A 15,583-nucleotide genomic window follows, 5' to 3' on the forward strand; every position below is an offset into this window, starting at 1 on the left:
ACCTCTGACTTGCTGGGATCAAAGCAAGTTAAAAACCAGCAACTGATATATTGTAGCACAGAATCAGGGAAAAGTAGATCAATCAATAGAAAGAAATAGAAAACCATACAAAAGAAAATCACACTTCTATAAAATTAGATCTGTGTAAAAGTATCATGTTTCTGTACTATCAAGTGAACCAACAGAAATGTTAACTCTGAGTTTTTCTTTTTCTCTTTTTCTTTTTCCTTTAAGGTGAGTGATCTTTCATTCCATGATTCATTAGCTACCTTTGTTGCAATACTGATAGCTCGTCAATGTTTTTTCCTTGAGGATGTTGTTCAACATGTAGCTCTTCCTTCTTTACTTACAGCAGGTAAGGTTTAAAAGTGTATTAAAATAATAAGAGTCCCTGCTTCTTGGGGAGAAAGATTTGCTAAGATTGTTCATAGAACAACCCATTTGTCCATGAACTATCTCTTAGTGCTAGAAATCAAACCACTTTTTTTTTGCATTTATAAATTGAACATTTATTTTTATTATTCTTTTATCTGGGATGTCCTATTTATGCCATCAAATACTAATTTTGCTTTGGGCTTTGTTAAACTGTGTTGCACAACTATTGATTTCATTCTCACGGTACTGTTCCTTCTGAATTTTAAATAAAATGATCCGATCTTAGATCTTGCATTATGTTTACTTGAAGCCGCTTCTTAAGTCTCACACAAATTCAAATTTGGCTTTTAAAATACTTTTTACACATCTATTCTGTATCTTTCAGTTCCTCCATTGTTATTTCCCATAATATTTCTTCATTGTTACATCCAACCTTTGTGTCTTTTTACAAAACATTTTTTTTCAATCATATATTTCACATTCATCATTTTTCTTCATAAATTGTCTTGTCAGTATCTATCAAATCTTCAAAATGCATTCAACATGTTAAATAATAGTTCAAATCTTTAGTTATTCTATATAAAGTTGAAATATTAAACTGGAAAAATAGGTAACCAAACAGTATTAAATATATTTATGAAATTTTTTTTTTATTAAAAAAACCCCTTTTATTTTGCAGAACATTTTATTTAGGAAGAATTTTCCTCAGCGATAATATGTGAAAACATTTTTTTTATTGATTCAATTGTTTAAAATTAGTTTTAAGAGGTTTTTTCCCAGTTGCAGTGATGCTGACAATTTTGATATAATAATAAAATGGTACTCTTTTCTTAGCTTGTGGAGATCCAGATGCTGAACCAGGGGCACGGATGACTTGCCGTCTTCTTCTACATCTCTTCCAAACACCCAATATTTCCTTATTGTCCAATGGTAAGAACTCCAAATTTATTTCCTTTCTTAAAGTACAATAGCTTTTGTGCCACTGAAACAGAAATTAGTATTCCTAAAGAATATTGTTTTCTTTTTGTACAGAAAAATGTTTTCCTGGAATTCGGTCATCTTGTGATCGCCGCCTTTTAAGTGCTGCTCACAACAGCATAGAAGTAGGAGCAGTATTTGCTGTTTTGAAAGCAATTCTTATGCTTGGTATGATCATACTTTAAAGTTCTTCATTGTACGTGTTTACTTTGAAGATAGGCCTATGGTCCTTGGAGGGATAGAGAATTCTTTATTGGCCAAGTGCGATTGGATACACAAAGAATTTGTGTCTGGTACATAGGCTCTCAGTGTACATACAAATATACAGTGTACATACAAACATAAGCTCTCAGTTTACATACATAAGCTTTCAGTGTACATACAAACAACGAAGTGATAAATCATAAGATACAATCATAAATCAAAAGAAACAAACAACAAAGTTATAAATCAAAAGGTAACCAATAGGATAAGATAATAGGAAAGATTAGAAGGATAATAGCAATACAACTATTGCTATTACTACATAGATAAATATTCTTAGGCAGGAACAGTGGTGGGATTCACCCTTTTTTTATTACCGGTTCTATGAGAGCGCACTTCACTTCGTGCATGTGGGCAGTGTCCATAAACCACTGATTTTAAGCTTCAAAACTGACCTTGTATTCAGCACTGGTGAGTAAAACAACTGAGGTACAGCAATCCGTCTGCCACACGAATCAGCTGAGCTCACAAACAAGGAAATAAAGCACGGGAAAGGGCAGGTGTGGGATGGCAGGGACAACTGCTTACCAATGCTGCTAGTTTGCTAGAACTGGTGCGAACTGGCAGCATCCCACCACTGGGCAGGGAAATAGGTGTTTAGCAGAATAATGACATGGGGGAAAACTATCTTTGTATTTAGTTACTTGGGCATGCAATAGCCAAACAGGTATACATTCAGATATTTAGTAAAATACTGATAAACTTGAAACTTTTCTAGAAAGTGAATCGCAGTGCAAGAAACATCTTCCAGGATGAATCATAGGTTAATAAAAGTACAAATGGGAGATAGTATAGGGTACTGTATGAGATGATCTGGAAGGTACTAGTTAAAATATTTGGCAAGAAGAGCTGGGAGCAGAGTTAAATCAGCTTAAAATCCTTACCTTGCCACAAATGATGCAAGTCCAGCCCCCCTTGAATTCTATTGACCCTTATCTAGCACCAATTTAGTGCTGAGCATTAGTTTACTAGATTCTTGTGCATAGGCCTAAATAAATCTTCTGTCCTTCAACCTCCAATCAGGTATGCTCCTGATCCTTTGCACTTGACACAGGCCAATGGAGACCAAGTTGAAGCCCCATTTGCCCATAGATCTCAGTGTTGGCTTTGAGCCAAACACTACTTCTCAGCTCAGCCTAAGAATTAAGTTATTGTACTGGGTAAAAACAAAGAGGTATCCTCCATTTACATTTAAGCTCCTAGAAAAAAAGACAGGATGTAAAATTAATAGCTAAAAACATAATGTCTACCAATCAGTATTCTTCCTCTGCAGTAATATAAATTTACCTTTAACGTGTTTGCTTATTAAAGTATGTAACTTTGGTGTTATATGACATTATTTCTTATTTGCTTTAATGTAAAATTTAAAAATGTTTATCTTACTTGTTAGAACTTAGTGTGGTAACAAATTACATCATACCATAGTGTATGTAATTGAAAAAATGTTAATTAGACTAACTTTTCTAAAAGAGTAGCCAGAAATTCTCATGTATTAAAATAATATATCAACAACTTCTAAAACTGGAAATAACATTAAGCATAAATAAATTAGGAGGACCCTTAGGTAAAAACCAAACTATATTAAAGGACTAATACACATTTTCATCTTTTTTTTTTTTTACTATTCCTACAATAGGTGATGCTGAAATTGGAAGCAACAATATTCCCTCCTTGAAAAATTCAGATTACCCTGTACAAAGTTTATTGGGAGATCTAAATGATGATGAGATCTGGAAAGCTACCTCAAAGTCTTTGTATGGAAAAACCATTTCCATAGAAACTGCTACTCTCAGTGAATATGCTAGATATGTACTAAGAAGCATTTGTCAGCAGGTAACAATGGTCTTCATTTTCCTTTATTATTGTGCTTATAGATATAATTTTGCAAAAGTGACAGTATTGCCTTATTCCAGGGATTGTGAAAGTTGGTGACTGCATTGGTTTGGGTGTCCATGTGAAATTGAATCTGTTACCCTTGTCCGTGTAGAGTAACTGTGGAGTAGGACAAAGACAATCAAGATTGGTTTCCAATCTCTATTCAGCCATGTCCAGTCTTTATCTTAAAGCTTGCACTGGAGCTAAGAGTATTATTATGATAAAATGCCAGTGATAACATATGCAGTTTTACTCTTGCAAAGAATAGTTGAGATATGAATATATTACATGTAATAACTACAACACTGAAAAGTGGTATTTTTTTCAAAATTATTTCAAATCATGTATACAGTAGAAATGACCTCTACAATATTTGTGTTCAAGTCATTTTCAGTACAAGTATTGAAGTTACAGTGCAAAATGAAGTTAGACTCATCTTTTGTCATAAAGAAGTAACACCTAGTATGAATTTAATTCTTTTTGAAAAAGGCTGTGTTTTTGTTATACAGATAAACAGATAACAGATAATCAGAGTTGGAAGGGACCTTGTAGGTCATCTAGTCCAACCTCTCGCCCAAGCGGGAGACCCTACACCATTTCTGACAAATGGCAGTCCAATCTCTTCTTGAAAGTCTCAAGTGATGGCACTCCCACAACTTCTGAGGGCAAGCTGTTCCATTGGTTGATTGTTCTCACTGTCAGAAAGTTTCTCCTTATTTCCAGGTTAAATCTCTCTTTGTTCAGTTTCCATCCATTATTCCTTGTCTGGCCTACAGGCACTTTAGAAAATAGCTTGACCCCTTCCTTCCTGTGGCAGCCCTTCAAATATTGGAAGACCACTATCAGGATAATTGAAGTCTCCCATTACTATTGTTGTGTGTTTCCTGCATATGTTTGTTAGTTGGCTGGCAAAAAGGACTTCTATTTTTTCTGCTTGATTGGGTGTTCTATTATACACCTGTGGCCATGTCATTCTTTTTTTCTTTTATACATTCGAGTTACGTTCAAGTTAAACATTTAAGTTTGGCTTTAACTTTTGTATTGATGCCTTTTCTCTATCTAATTCTTTTGGTAGGAATGGGTGGGGGAACACTGCTTGAAAGAACCCGAGAGGCTATGTACTGACAAAGATCTTATCCTGGATCCAGTTCTCTCCAACAAACAAGCACAGAAACTGTTGCAGCTTATCTGTTACCCTTACAGTATTAAAGAATGCACAGAAGGGGACAATCCTCAGAGGCAACACATCAAGCGCATTCTTCAGGTAACCACATTTAAACTGAAATTATTTAAGTTTAGATACGAAAAGTTTGTATTTGATTTGCTTTTTTCATTGCATTGTTGTTGCTTGCTTTTTTCTAAATGAAGTAAATGTTTGGAATATAGTTTCATATTTATTGAAAGAACTTAGTCTTATTTACTGCTTCATAATGCTTTACAGCACTCTGTGGATGATTTACAGAGTCGGGATATTGCCCCCAACAATCTGGGTCATCATTTTACCAACTTCAAAAGGATGGAGGACTGAGTCAACCTTTAGCCAATCAGGATCAAACTCCAGGCTGTGGACAGAGTTAGCCTGCAATACTGCATTCTAACTATTGCACCATCAGGATTTGTTAAATAGAAACAATGTGCAATTATAAAGATGGAATAATTGATTCATAGAATGGAATCAATTCTAATTGATTGGGGATTATCTAATCAAATTGCCTGAGAATCTGTTATTATAGACTTCCTGACTGTCGTGCTCTGGCCTCTATTTAAATACTTCTTATATTTAGGACAATTATTGGACAATCTTCTACCACTTTTTGATTGTTGGTTTTTTGATGCAATTACGTTTGTCAATGTCTTTGCTAAACTTTCAGTGTTCAGAACTATACACTATATTCTAAAAATAGCCTGATATGAAGGATAGCTGCATTACACTTTTGTTGTGAAGAAAGCTATGATTTATCTTTTACTCATATAATATGGTCTACAATTATCCTCGGATGTATCATGGATCAAGTTGGAAAATTATGTTGAGCAGCATACTACTACAAAGCTATTTTCTAGGCCCAGTGCTATTCCACATATTTATATATAACTTGGATTAAGAAATAGAAGATAAGATCAATGCATTTACAAGGATCATTGTGCGGGTCGGGAGACAAACAACATTTGAGAAAAGTATACAACTCAAGAGAATCATAAAAGATTGAAACAATTAGAAGAAACTAGCAAGTTGAATTTTCACTTAGAGAAATGCAAAGTCCTAGATTGGAATATGGAAACTCAAAACCATCTGTACAGATGGCATTCCTATTCTTAAACTAGATTTGAACAGAAGACAAACTTCGATCAAGTGTATATTGCTATAAGATTATATTCCCTTTCTCTCACCCTGCTTTCTCAATTTAATCCACTCACAGGATTCCACCAGCAAGAATGAATAAAATTAGCTATATTCAATATACATTTATAACAAAATATTTCATCTCATATAATAAAACTATATATCAACTTTATTAATGAGAATAATAATTTTAGAAATGTTATGAAGAAAAATTTTCTCCTTTTTTAATACAGAATATAGATCAGTGGACTCTTAGACAGTCATGGCTGGAACTTCAGCTAATGATCAAACAGTGTCTGAAGGAACCTGTGAGTATTTCTTCCTTTGTTTTTAATTAATCATATACCTTTACAAAATAACTTAGTGTATGAGCAAACATAACATGAATGCGCTAGTTTACTTATGTTTTACTGTAGGGTTCTGGGTCTGTGGCTGAAATGAACAGCTTGTTGGATAATATTGCAAAGGCGACAATAGAAGTTTTTCAGCAATCCGCTGACCTAAACAATAACTCTTCTAACTCTGGTATAGGCCTCTTCAATCCAAACTCTCTTGGAAATGCTGACACACATATTACAAGGCAGAACTGTAAAAAGACATTCCTAAGGTAATGTAATCAATCTGAATTGATAATGATGAAATTGTGTGCACTTTTTTAAAAAAATAGAAGCCCCTGAGAGTGGTCTACTCACAAAGACTGCTGCTGAATAATTGTGGTTTTAACTCTGAGAAATATAGTGCGCGGAACCAGAAATCTTCAGACAGTACTAATTTCTTCTGCATGCAAAAACTATTTCCTCCAAGGAGTAGCTGGGCATTTAAGAATGTCTTCATTCTCTTGATTGTTTACTAAATACACACTAAAGAAGATAAACACAATGTTATCTGCAGACTAAATAAATACTTTGAGTCAATGAATTAAGAATTTGATAATCTTTCTCTGATTTGGAAATAAAATACATTGCTGAAATTAATAAAATATTGTTTGAAAGGAACCTAAGCTTCAAATCATACCTGAATCCTTGGTGAACTCTACTTTTTTTTTTTATTTTAAGGAAAATAGTTGTTAGTTTAATATGAGATATAATTTCTTTTTCATTTCTAACAAGTTTACTCTTAATGGGAAGAAATAGGAATTTTCTATCTAAACAGAGTACATCCAGAGTGTTATATCAGGATATTATATTAACTAAATAATACATAGTTAAACTGAATTTCATTCATTCATTCATTCCATTTTTATAGCTGCCCATCTCAATTAATGCCTTTGGGCAGCTTACAATTGAAAAATTAGTTGTAAACTATAACACTATATCCAGTATATATATTGCCTTTTCTCCCAAAGCATAAAGTAGCATACATAGCATTGTCTCTTTTAGTTTTTCTTCTTCAAAACAAAGCATGACTGGCCAAAATCATACAGTGATCATCCACCATGGCTGAGGGTTAACTTGGATCTGACTCTCTCCATCATATTCTAACACCACATACCTGATACCACACCAGTTCTCAGTTTAATCTAGATTTATTTAATCTTTATTTAACCTTTATTTATAATACTGGGGGCACTGAACCTTTCTGGTTGTGGTGTCCATTTGGGAGGCATCTCCAGGGAAGGAGGGGGCGTAGGATGCTGCTGCAGGAAGACATCCTCATGTTTCTTTCTGGTGCGAAGCCAGCTCGCCCTGTGGCACACCTTGGAAAGCATTTTCTTCAACAGAACTAATGAAACAATGCCATATGATGATGATGATAATGATGACAAGAAGAAATATAATATGAAATATAATAATAATAATAATAATAATAATAATAATAATAATAATATATACATATAATAACAATAATGATGATGATGCATGGACAGCACTTGAAAAACACTGAAGGAAAATTTGAATGCAACTTGATATGGGCATGGCTTAAGATGGGAACCATCAAGAAAGAAATTGAAATTTTATACTTGCTGCTCAAGAACAAGTACTACAAACTAATGCAATGACAAAGTTGAAACTGTGTGACACTTAATATATGAATGCAGCAAAATTGCACAAACTGATTACAAAGCTAGACATGACTGAATTGCTGAATCAATCCACTGGTCATTATGTTAAAAATAAGACTTACGTGTATCCGAAAAGTCATGGGAACATGAAGTGGAAAAAGTTCTCAAAAATGAGAAGATGAAGATCTGGTGGGACTTTCGAATACAGACAGATCATCATTTGGATTCAGAACACAAAACGCCAGATATCACAGTTGTTGAAAATCGACACGTGCAATTTATTGATATCACAGTATCAGGAGACAACAGAGTCGAAGAAAAAGAACTGGAAAAAAAATCACAAAATATCAAGACCTGGCCATTGAAATTACGTGATTATGGATGAAACATGTAACAGTGACACCCATTGTCATTGGGGCATTAGGTACTGTGTCCAAGAATTTTATAAAATAAATCAAGAAATTTCAGCTTCTTGCAAGAAACCAGCGGAATTGCAAAAAACTGTGCTACTCGGAACATCGTACATCTTAAGAAGGTACTTGGTTGATACCTAAGATGCTGGCAGCAACCCATATCAACCATTAGCACCAGTCAATGGTATTTGTGATGCATTTTTGAATGTTCAGTTGACTGAGTTCCATGTTTAATGAATAATAATAATAATAATAATAATAATAATAATAATAATAATAATAATAATAATAATATTACCTGAATACCTTGATTCTACAAAAAACCACCCTACTTGTAATAGCTTATATCCTCCGACGCTACCTTAACAGTTCCTAGGTCCTTGGTTAGGACTTTGGTTAGGAGCTGTTGACCTACCAACCAGCCCCAAAAGGCTGTTAATCTCAACAAAGATTAACAACAACAATAACAATAATAACAGCAATAATAATAATATCCTGTGCAGAACTATGTGCCTTATTTTTTTTTTACTAAAAGCTCTTGTTTATATATATATTCAAATGTGAAAAAAGTACTGAATATATTGATTCTGCTCAAAAATCTTATTTGTTTCATGTCTTTAGCTCTTCTGAAAGACAAGGTGTCTGGTTAGTGGCTCCCCTGATTGCAAAGCTGCCAACATCTGTTCAAGGCCGAGTCTTGAAAGCAGCTGGAGAAGAACTAGAGAAGGGCCAGCACTTGGGATCATGTTCAAAGAAGGAGAGAGACAGGCAAAAACAGAAGAGGTAGAAGATACTGGAAAATATGGCTGTATTTTAAACATCTCTGCTGCAAAGATGAGCTGTAGAATTTGATTCTTCTTTAAAGAAATAAGTAGAAACCAGATTTTGTTTTGGGAAAGAAAACCTAACTGTGGCATATTAATTTTTAAGAAAGTGAACACAGTAAATTCTTAAATAAAATGAAGTCTATAAAATGAAGTTGGGTGCTCATTTTTACTAGAAATATTGTGTTTTGAAAACTAAACTAAATATTTATGCTGAAGACTAAGAAAAGAGAATCAAAGTAACTTATTTTTTCCTTAATTTACATATGAAGCTAATTCTTTTACAGTAGATCTACTTACAACAAATATATTTTTCTTTTTTAAGTAAATGTTAGGATTGTGCTTAGGAGTTTGGACATACTAAGTTGTCTGTCTTTTACTGCAAAATATTCCACTAATTATACCAATTCATATTATGGGTGTTTGTCTAAATTTGGAATTTTCTCTTTCTTTTCTATTATTATCCACATCTAATTTCATATTTCAAAATTAAATTTATGCCAGTAATTAGTATTAATTTGTCTTGAACTAGTTGATAAAAAAGAATTAAATAACACTTTTTTACCAAGATGAGAAAATGCTCCTTGCTAAATGTTCTTTGAGTTGCTTGGTAACCTAAATAGCCTCAGAAATTGCATACTATTTTGTCACCAGGAAAGTAAAATACAAAATGAAAGAACAGGAAAAACAAGAATGTTATAATTCTTTATCTTGTCTCTAATAGGATGAACTTCTCAAAGTACAAGACAAAAGTACAAAGTACAATTTGAGATGCTTATATTTCAAGAGGAAAAGAAGTGTTACGCATCTTTCATTATTAGACAATATTAAATTATTTGCCTAAACAAGCAGTTTTGTGCTTGCTATCCTGAAGAATCCTATGTAAATTGATTTATAGATCACTGCAGAAAAAATTAAAAACAATCTTTCTAAGATGCATTTTTCGATAGCGGGAATGTGTACTTCTATAAATTATTATTTTCAGAAGCTGTTTATCAATGTTTTGAAGAAGCTTCCTATTCTTAGAACATTTTATTTATTTATTTATCACATTTACAAACTGACTATCTGCTTTGCAGAATGACTCATAAGAGAAGCTCTTTTTGCCTGTCCACTTGACAAACCATTCTGGTCACATGCATGAGTGAAGTCAGGAACAATTTTGTGGTTTTTAAATAGTGATGAGAGTTTATAAAGAAATCTTTTTAGAGAAATACTGAAAAGGGGAAGGAAGAATTTGAGTAGAGGAAGTATCAGGAAAAAAACATCTAATTCAGTGTCCACTCTGTGTGTTTTTTTAAAGTATGTCTCTTCTGAGTCAGCAACCATTCCTGTCTTTGGTACTCACTTGTCTCAAGGGACAGGATGAACAGCGTGAAGGGCTTCTAACATCTCTGCAAAATCAAATTAATCAGGTAAAAACCAGATAATGCTGTGGTCTGCATCTGTTAAAGACCAGTTAAAGTAATGGACAGAGGCAGATGGGAAACCATATCTCAAACTACATTTGTAGCAAAATCAGTGAAATCAATTCATTTATAAATCTTGTTTATCTGATTTCCTTCCAATTTTAGTATTCTACAAAATGTGCTGAATTTCTCAGAATTAAAAATAGTCATCAGACCAACAATAAGCTATTCCTTGAATTATAGTAGTAGTCTTGTTCCATTTCAGTAAGGCCTTCCAGATCTTCTATAGGAATAATATGAAATTCAAATGAACTCCTACATTTAGATGAACTTGGTGAGGTATTTCATTATTTTTCATTGTAATCTCCTATAACACTTGTCTTTGTACTAATGGAAGCTTATATGGCAAGGAGAATTGGCTTTTGAGGCACTAAGACACAATTTCCACAGGAGCCCAGCAGGTGTGCAACTATCTATTAAAACCTGGCCTATACATTAAAGTAAATGAGACAGTAGAATTAAAAATCCCTTTTGTATTGGATTTGGAACATGTATTAATGTTGAATGTTGTGTAAGAAAAAATTAGTGCATCAAAATTTAATCCATCCTACTTTCAAAGTATTTTCTATAACTCCTTGACTTGTGTCCTACTTGAAAAAGGGGGCATGCCACCCAGATCAAAAGTTCCTATGGTTGTTCTTCCACCCAGTCATGTGACCACATTTTGGGTGCTTGGAAACACAGCCACATTTATATCCATTTACAGAATGCCACAGTCAAGGGGCCATGTTTTACGCTGGTTTTGTAAAAACCCAGCATTTCCAGTTTTCAGCAAAATGAACCATGGGTTTGTTTAACAATTGTGGCATTTGCATTTATGATTGTCGCATTTACTTAATGGCCACCACAAAAAAGTTGTAAAGTTACGTAGTAAAGTTACCAGTATTATGACTCATGGCCATAATCTGTACACTCCGTTATGGCCATTACACGAGGACTACCTATATATGGATAGGGCAGGTAAAAAGATTATTAGCTTATGTTCCCCCCCCCAAAAAAAAAACCCAAACAAACTTATATTTTCTAGGAAGGATAGTTCCCCTTTATCTTGTTAATATGGGATTTTCATATAGATATTACTAAAGAGAAAGCCAGTTTGGTACAGTGATTAAGACACTGGGTTAGAAATCAGGAGCCCATATGTTCTAGTTTCACCTTAGGTACAAAGCCAGTTGGATCCTTGGGCCTGTCTTTTTGTCTCAGCCCTAGGAAAGAAGCAATGATTAACCTCTTCTGAAATTTTGCTACAAAATGTAAATAATTATTCTTTTAACTGACCGAATATTTTCCTTTGAAGAATTTAAAAACAAAAATTATAATAGGAAATAATACTGTAGTTTTCCATATGTGTAGCATTATGTTTAAAGGGATGAGACAGAACAAATAAAGCAAGCAGAAGTGCAACAGTGATCAAATAGGAAGAGAAGTGTACAGATAAATTCTGCGGAAAATAACAGAATAACAGAATTGGAAGGGATATTAAAGGCCTTCTAGTCCAACCCCCTGCTCAAATGGAAATCCTATAATATTTTAAGCCCATAATGTATTAAAAAGACATATTATGTTATACAGATCTAGATAAATAAAGCAGATCAGTGCGAACCATATTTTTTATCCTAGATATTAAGCAACTGGAGGGAAGAACGATACCAAGATGATGTTAAAGCAAGACAAATGATGCATGAAGCATTACAGCTTCGTCTTAATTTGGTAAGAAAGAAGAATATTTATTTACCTAAGGGGATATTAGTTTATTTATAATAATGCTGGGCCTCTTCTCAGAGTGATCTTCCAGGCTGCTTGAAGCAGAAAGGGACTTATAAGGTTTCTTGAATTAATTATTGATCCTTATCCTCTCTAAATCCTGTATTACAATTTAGATCCATCCATCCATCGATCCATCCATCCATCCATCCATCCATCCATCCATCCATTCAATTTCTTAACTTAATTTTGCATCTTTGACGATATTAAACTAGTGGCATTACAAATATAAGGGTTAAATAAGGATGACAACAAATAATGTGATAAATCAAACATCAGAATATAACTGGACAGAAGTCAAACAATAATATTTTGCAGAAAAAGTAAAAACAATTCCTACAGCTTTCTTCCCGTGGATCACAAAAAATCCAGGAGAATGGGGTGGGGGAAGTCTATCAGATATTACCGTGTTTCTCCAACAATACGGCCTCCCCCAATAGGAAGTTCCAGCATGTTTCATAGGCATAAAATCAAATTAAGCTCCTCCCCCCAAATTAAGGCGTATATTAAACATGCGAAATGGAGCGGAATGGCGGCGGGGGGGGGCTTGCTGTTAGGAAGTACTTTGGTTGCATACCCGGATATGGTGCTGCCTGTGTTGACTTCAGCATTGGTGGGGCACTTCGTATCGGGAGATCTTCTGCCACCGTTGCTTTCCCTTCTCCCTATGCTGCCGCGGTGTTTAGAGCAACGCCGTAGTTTGGCGCAGCCACGCACAGCCAGCAAGGGCTTCTCCCTGCAACGGGAGCCTGGTGGAGGCACTTGGCTTTAGGCACTCCTGTCGCCGCCTTCCCTTCGCCTTCGAAGGCAAAGCCAATTCTTTTAAAAACCCTACTACCGGTACGACAAAGCCTCCCCTGCCCGAGAGGGCAGCACAACCCCACACGGGGAGGCAAATCTCCTGGGGCTGCAGTGCAGGATCGGCCCACCCTGAGAGAAGCGCCCAGCCGCCATCCCTGCCTGGCACCGGGCAGAGTGCAAAGAGCTTTGCCTGGGGTGCCCAGCGCAGCTGACAGGCAGGCCCTCCTGCCCGGCAGCGGAGGTCTCACCAAGGCAGCAAGCGCCTCCCCACCGGGCCCTCTGCTCATCCTGCCAGGAGTGCACCAGAGCTGGGCAGAGCTGGGAAAGCGAGCCGTGGGTGCCTGCCAAGCGAAAGAGCCAGGCTGACTCAAGCTTGGCTTCCTTCCCAAGTCCCTCCAGCCCGAACCCGAAGGGGCCACCGGGTGAGGCTGCCCAAGGCAATGATAGCGCCCACCCATCCACGGACAGGGAGGCGAAGTGATGGCAGCGCTGCTTCCCTGGCCGGCGGGTCCGGCAGAAAGAGCCCGAAGCTGCCCGTTCTTTCCACCCCTCACCCAGCTAGTCCCCATCTCCAAATGCACCAGCAGCTCCAAACGCTGCAGCGGCATGGGCATTGGGCAGAGGCACTCACTCGGCAGGGCTCAGCTCGGAGGAGGATGCGGCGCAGCCATCGCCTTGCCTCCCTGTCCACAGATGGGTAGGCACTATCACTGCCTCGGGCAGCCTCTCCCGCTGTCCCCTTTGGGTTCAGGCTGGAAGGAGTTGGGAAGGAAGCCAAGCTCGGGTCGTCCCGGCAATTTCACTTGGCAGGTAGGTGCACACCTGCAGCTTGCTTTCCCGGCTCTGCCCTGCCCGCACGGTTCTGGCGCAGCCCTGGCAGGATAAATGGAGGGCCCGGCGGGGAGGCACTCACTGCCTTGGCGAGAGCTCCGCTGCTGGGCAGGAGGGCCTGCCTATTAGCTGTGCTGGGTGCCCCGGGCGAAGCTCTTCACACTCTGCCCGGCGCCAGGTAGGGATTGTGGCTGGGCGCTGTGGCCCCGGGAGATTTGCCTCCCCACATGGAGTTGGGCTGCGCTCTCAGGCAGGGGAGGCTTTGTCATACTGGTAGTAGGGTGTCGCTTTTAAAAGAATTGGCTTTGCCTTCAAAGGCGAAGGGAAGGCAGTGAGTGCCTAAAGTCAAGTGTCTTTGCCGGGCTCCGGTTGCTGCGCCAAACGACGGCATTGCTCTAAACGCCGTGGCAGCACGGGGACAAGGGAAAGCAATGGTGGCAGAAGATCTCCCAATACGAAGTGCCCCACCAATGCCGAGGTCAACATCCAAGCCATCGCCGCCCACCCATCTGAGGATGCAAGGGGAGGGAATTAAGTCACCCCCCCCAAAAAAGACGGCCTAGCCATTTTTTCGGGGGTCAAAAAAAAAAAAAAAGGCCCAGCCTTATTTTGTGAGAAACATGGTAATTGCTCTTAGGGGGATCCTTCATAGTCATATTTTCAGCCCCTACCTAAGCTGCTTGGAGTTCTGTACACAACCCAATATTGCAGTCTAAATAGTTAGAAAATAAAGATTGTACAGTACATTTGGTTTACTTTTTTATTCATTTTTTTCAATGCTTCAATTCTAGGTTGGTGGAATGTTTGATACGGTGCAAAGAAGTACTCAGTGGACCACAGACTGGGCACTTCTACTCCTTCAGATAATAACATCAGGGACTGTTGACATGCAAACCAATAAGTATGTGTATTCTAATGCATATTATATATTATGGATCTTAGTACTTTGAGTAACAATATTATTTGTAAAGCAAAAATTGCCATTCATTTTGCACAAATTGAAATATTTATTTATTTATTACATTTATATGTCACTATTTCACTATCAAATAACTCTGGGCAGAATATAAATTTAGTAAGTAAATAATAATGGTTCTAATTGTATTTTTCTTCTAAACTAATTTCAAAAGTAAATTCTCCAAGGTCTATTCATGAGATTTCTTAAAGTAAGTATAACTTCACTACCTTGGATTCAGCCAAGGATTTGAATGTGGATTGGCTAGTGCTGGTTACTGTTTTAGAACAAGGTAAATATGGTAACGTTTGTGTTGACAATGTAGGGTTGGCTGCTCCTCAACATTCATAAATAGAGTAAAATGGAGTGTGGAAGATGGATATTACTCCACAATCTGATTTGAAATATTACACAAAGTTCATGGTGTCACATTGTATAACAATAACAGTCACAGATGCCTTTCCTTTTTTAAAACATAAACTTTGTCCGTACATTCCTGCATGTGACATTCCGATCCAAGTTTAAAAATGTGGGCCTTGTGTGTCATGATACACATGTCACGATGTCATAACATCTTTTCCTTTATGTATACTGAGAGTATTTACACCAAGACAAATTCCTTGTGTGTCCAATCACACTTGGCCAATAAAGTATTGTATTTTATTGTATTGTATTGTATTGTATTGTATTG

The 15,583-nt window shown here is 36.8% G+C and overlaps 1 protein-coding gene across 3 annotated transcripts in view; it reads left to right on the plus strand.

The window, feature by feature from the left end:
* The window catches only part of MED12L (mediator complex subunit 12L), a 188,167-nt gene that overhangs the window by 144,979 nt on the left and 27,605 nt on the right, over positions 1-15,583 (plus strand). For all 3 annotated transcript variants that reach the window (XM_087933317.1, XM_087933318.1, XM_087933319.1), the window contains 11 exons: positions 235-355; positions 1,210-1,305; positions 1,408-1,521; positions 3,254-3,450; positions 4,568-4,756; positions 6,067-6,141; positions 6,250-6,440; positions 8,870-9,031; positions 10,376-10,487; positions 12,162-12,251; positions 14,729-14,838. In XM_087933317.1, coding sequence (XP_087789443.1) covers positions 235-355; positions 1,210-1,305; positions 1,408-1,521; positions 3,254-3,450; positions 4,568-4,756; positions 6,067-6,141; positions 6,250-6,440; positions 8,870-9,031; positions 10,376-10,487; positions 12,162-12,251; positions 14,729-14,838 — 1,457 coding nt within the window. The remainder of the gene's footprint in view (positions 1-234; positions 356-1,209; positions 1,306-1,407; positions 1,522-3,253; positions 3,451-4,567; positions 4,757-6,066; positions 6,142-6,249; positions 6,441-8,869; positions 9,032-10,375; positions 10,488-12,161; positions 12,252-14,728; positions 14,839-15,583) is intronic.

This window comes from Pseudonaja textilis, chromosome 4 (assembly GCF_049901715.1).
Source record: "Pseudonaja textilis isolate UNSWEBS1 chromosome 4, rPseTex1.2, whole genome shotgun sequence".
Lineage (NCBI taxonomy): Eukaryota > Metazoa > Chordata > Lepidosauria > Squamata > Elapidae > Pseudonaja > Pseudonaja textilis.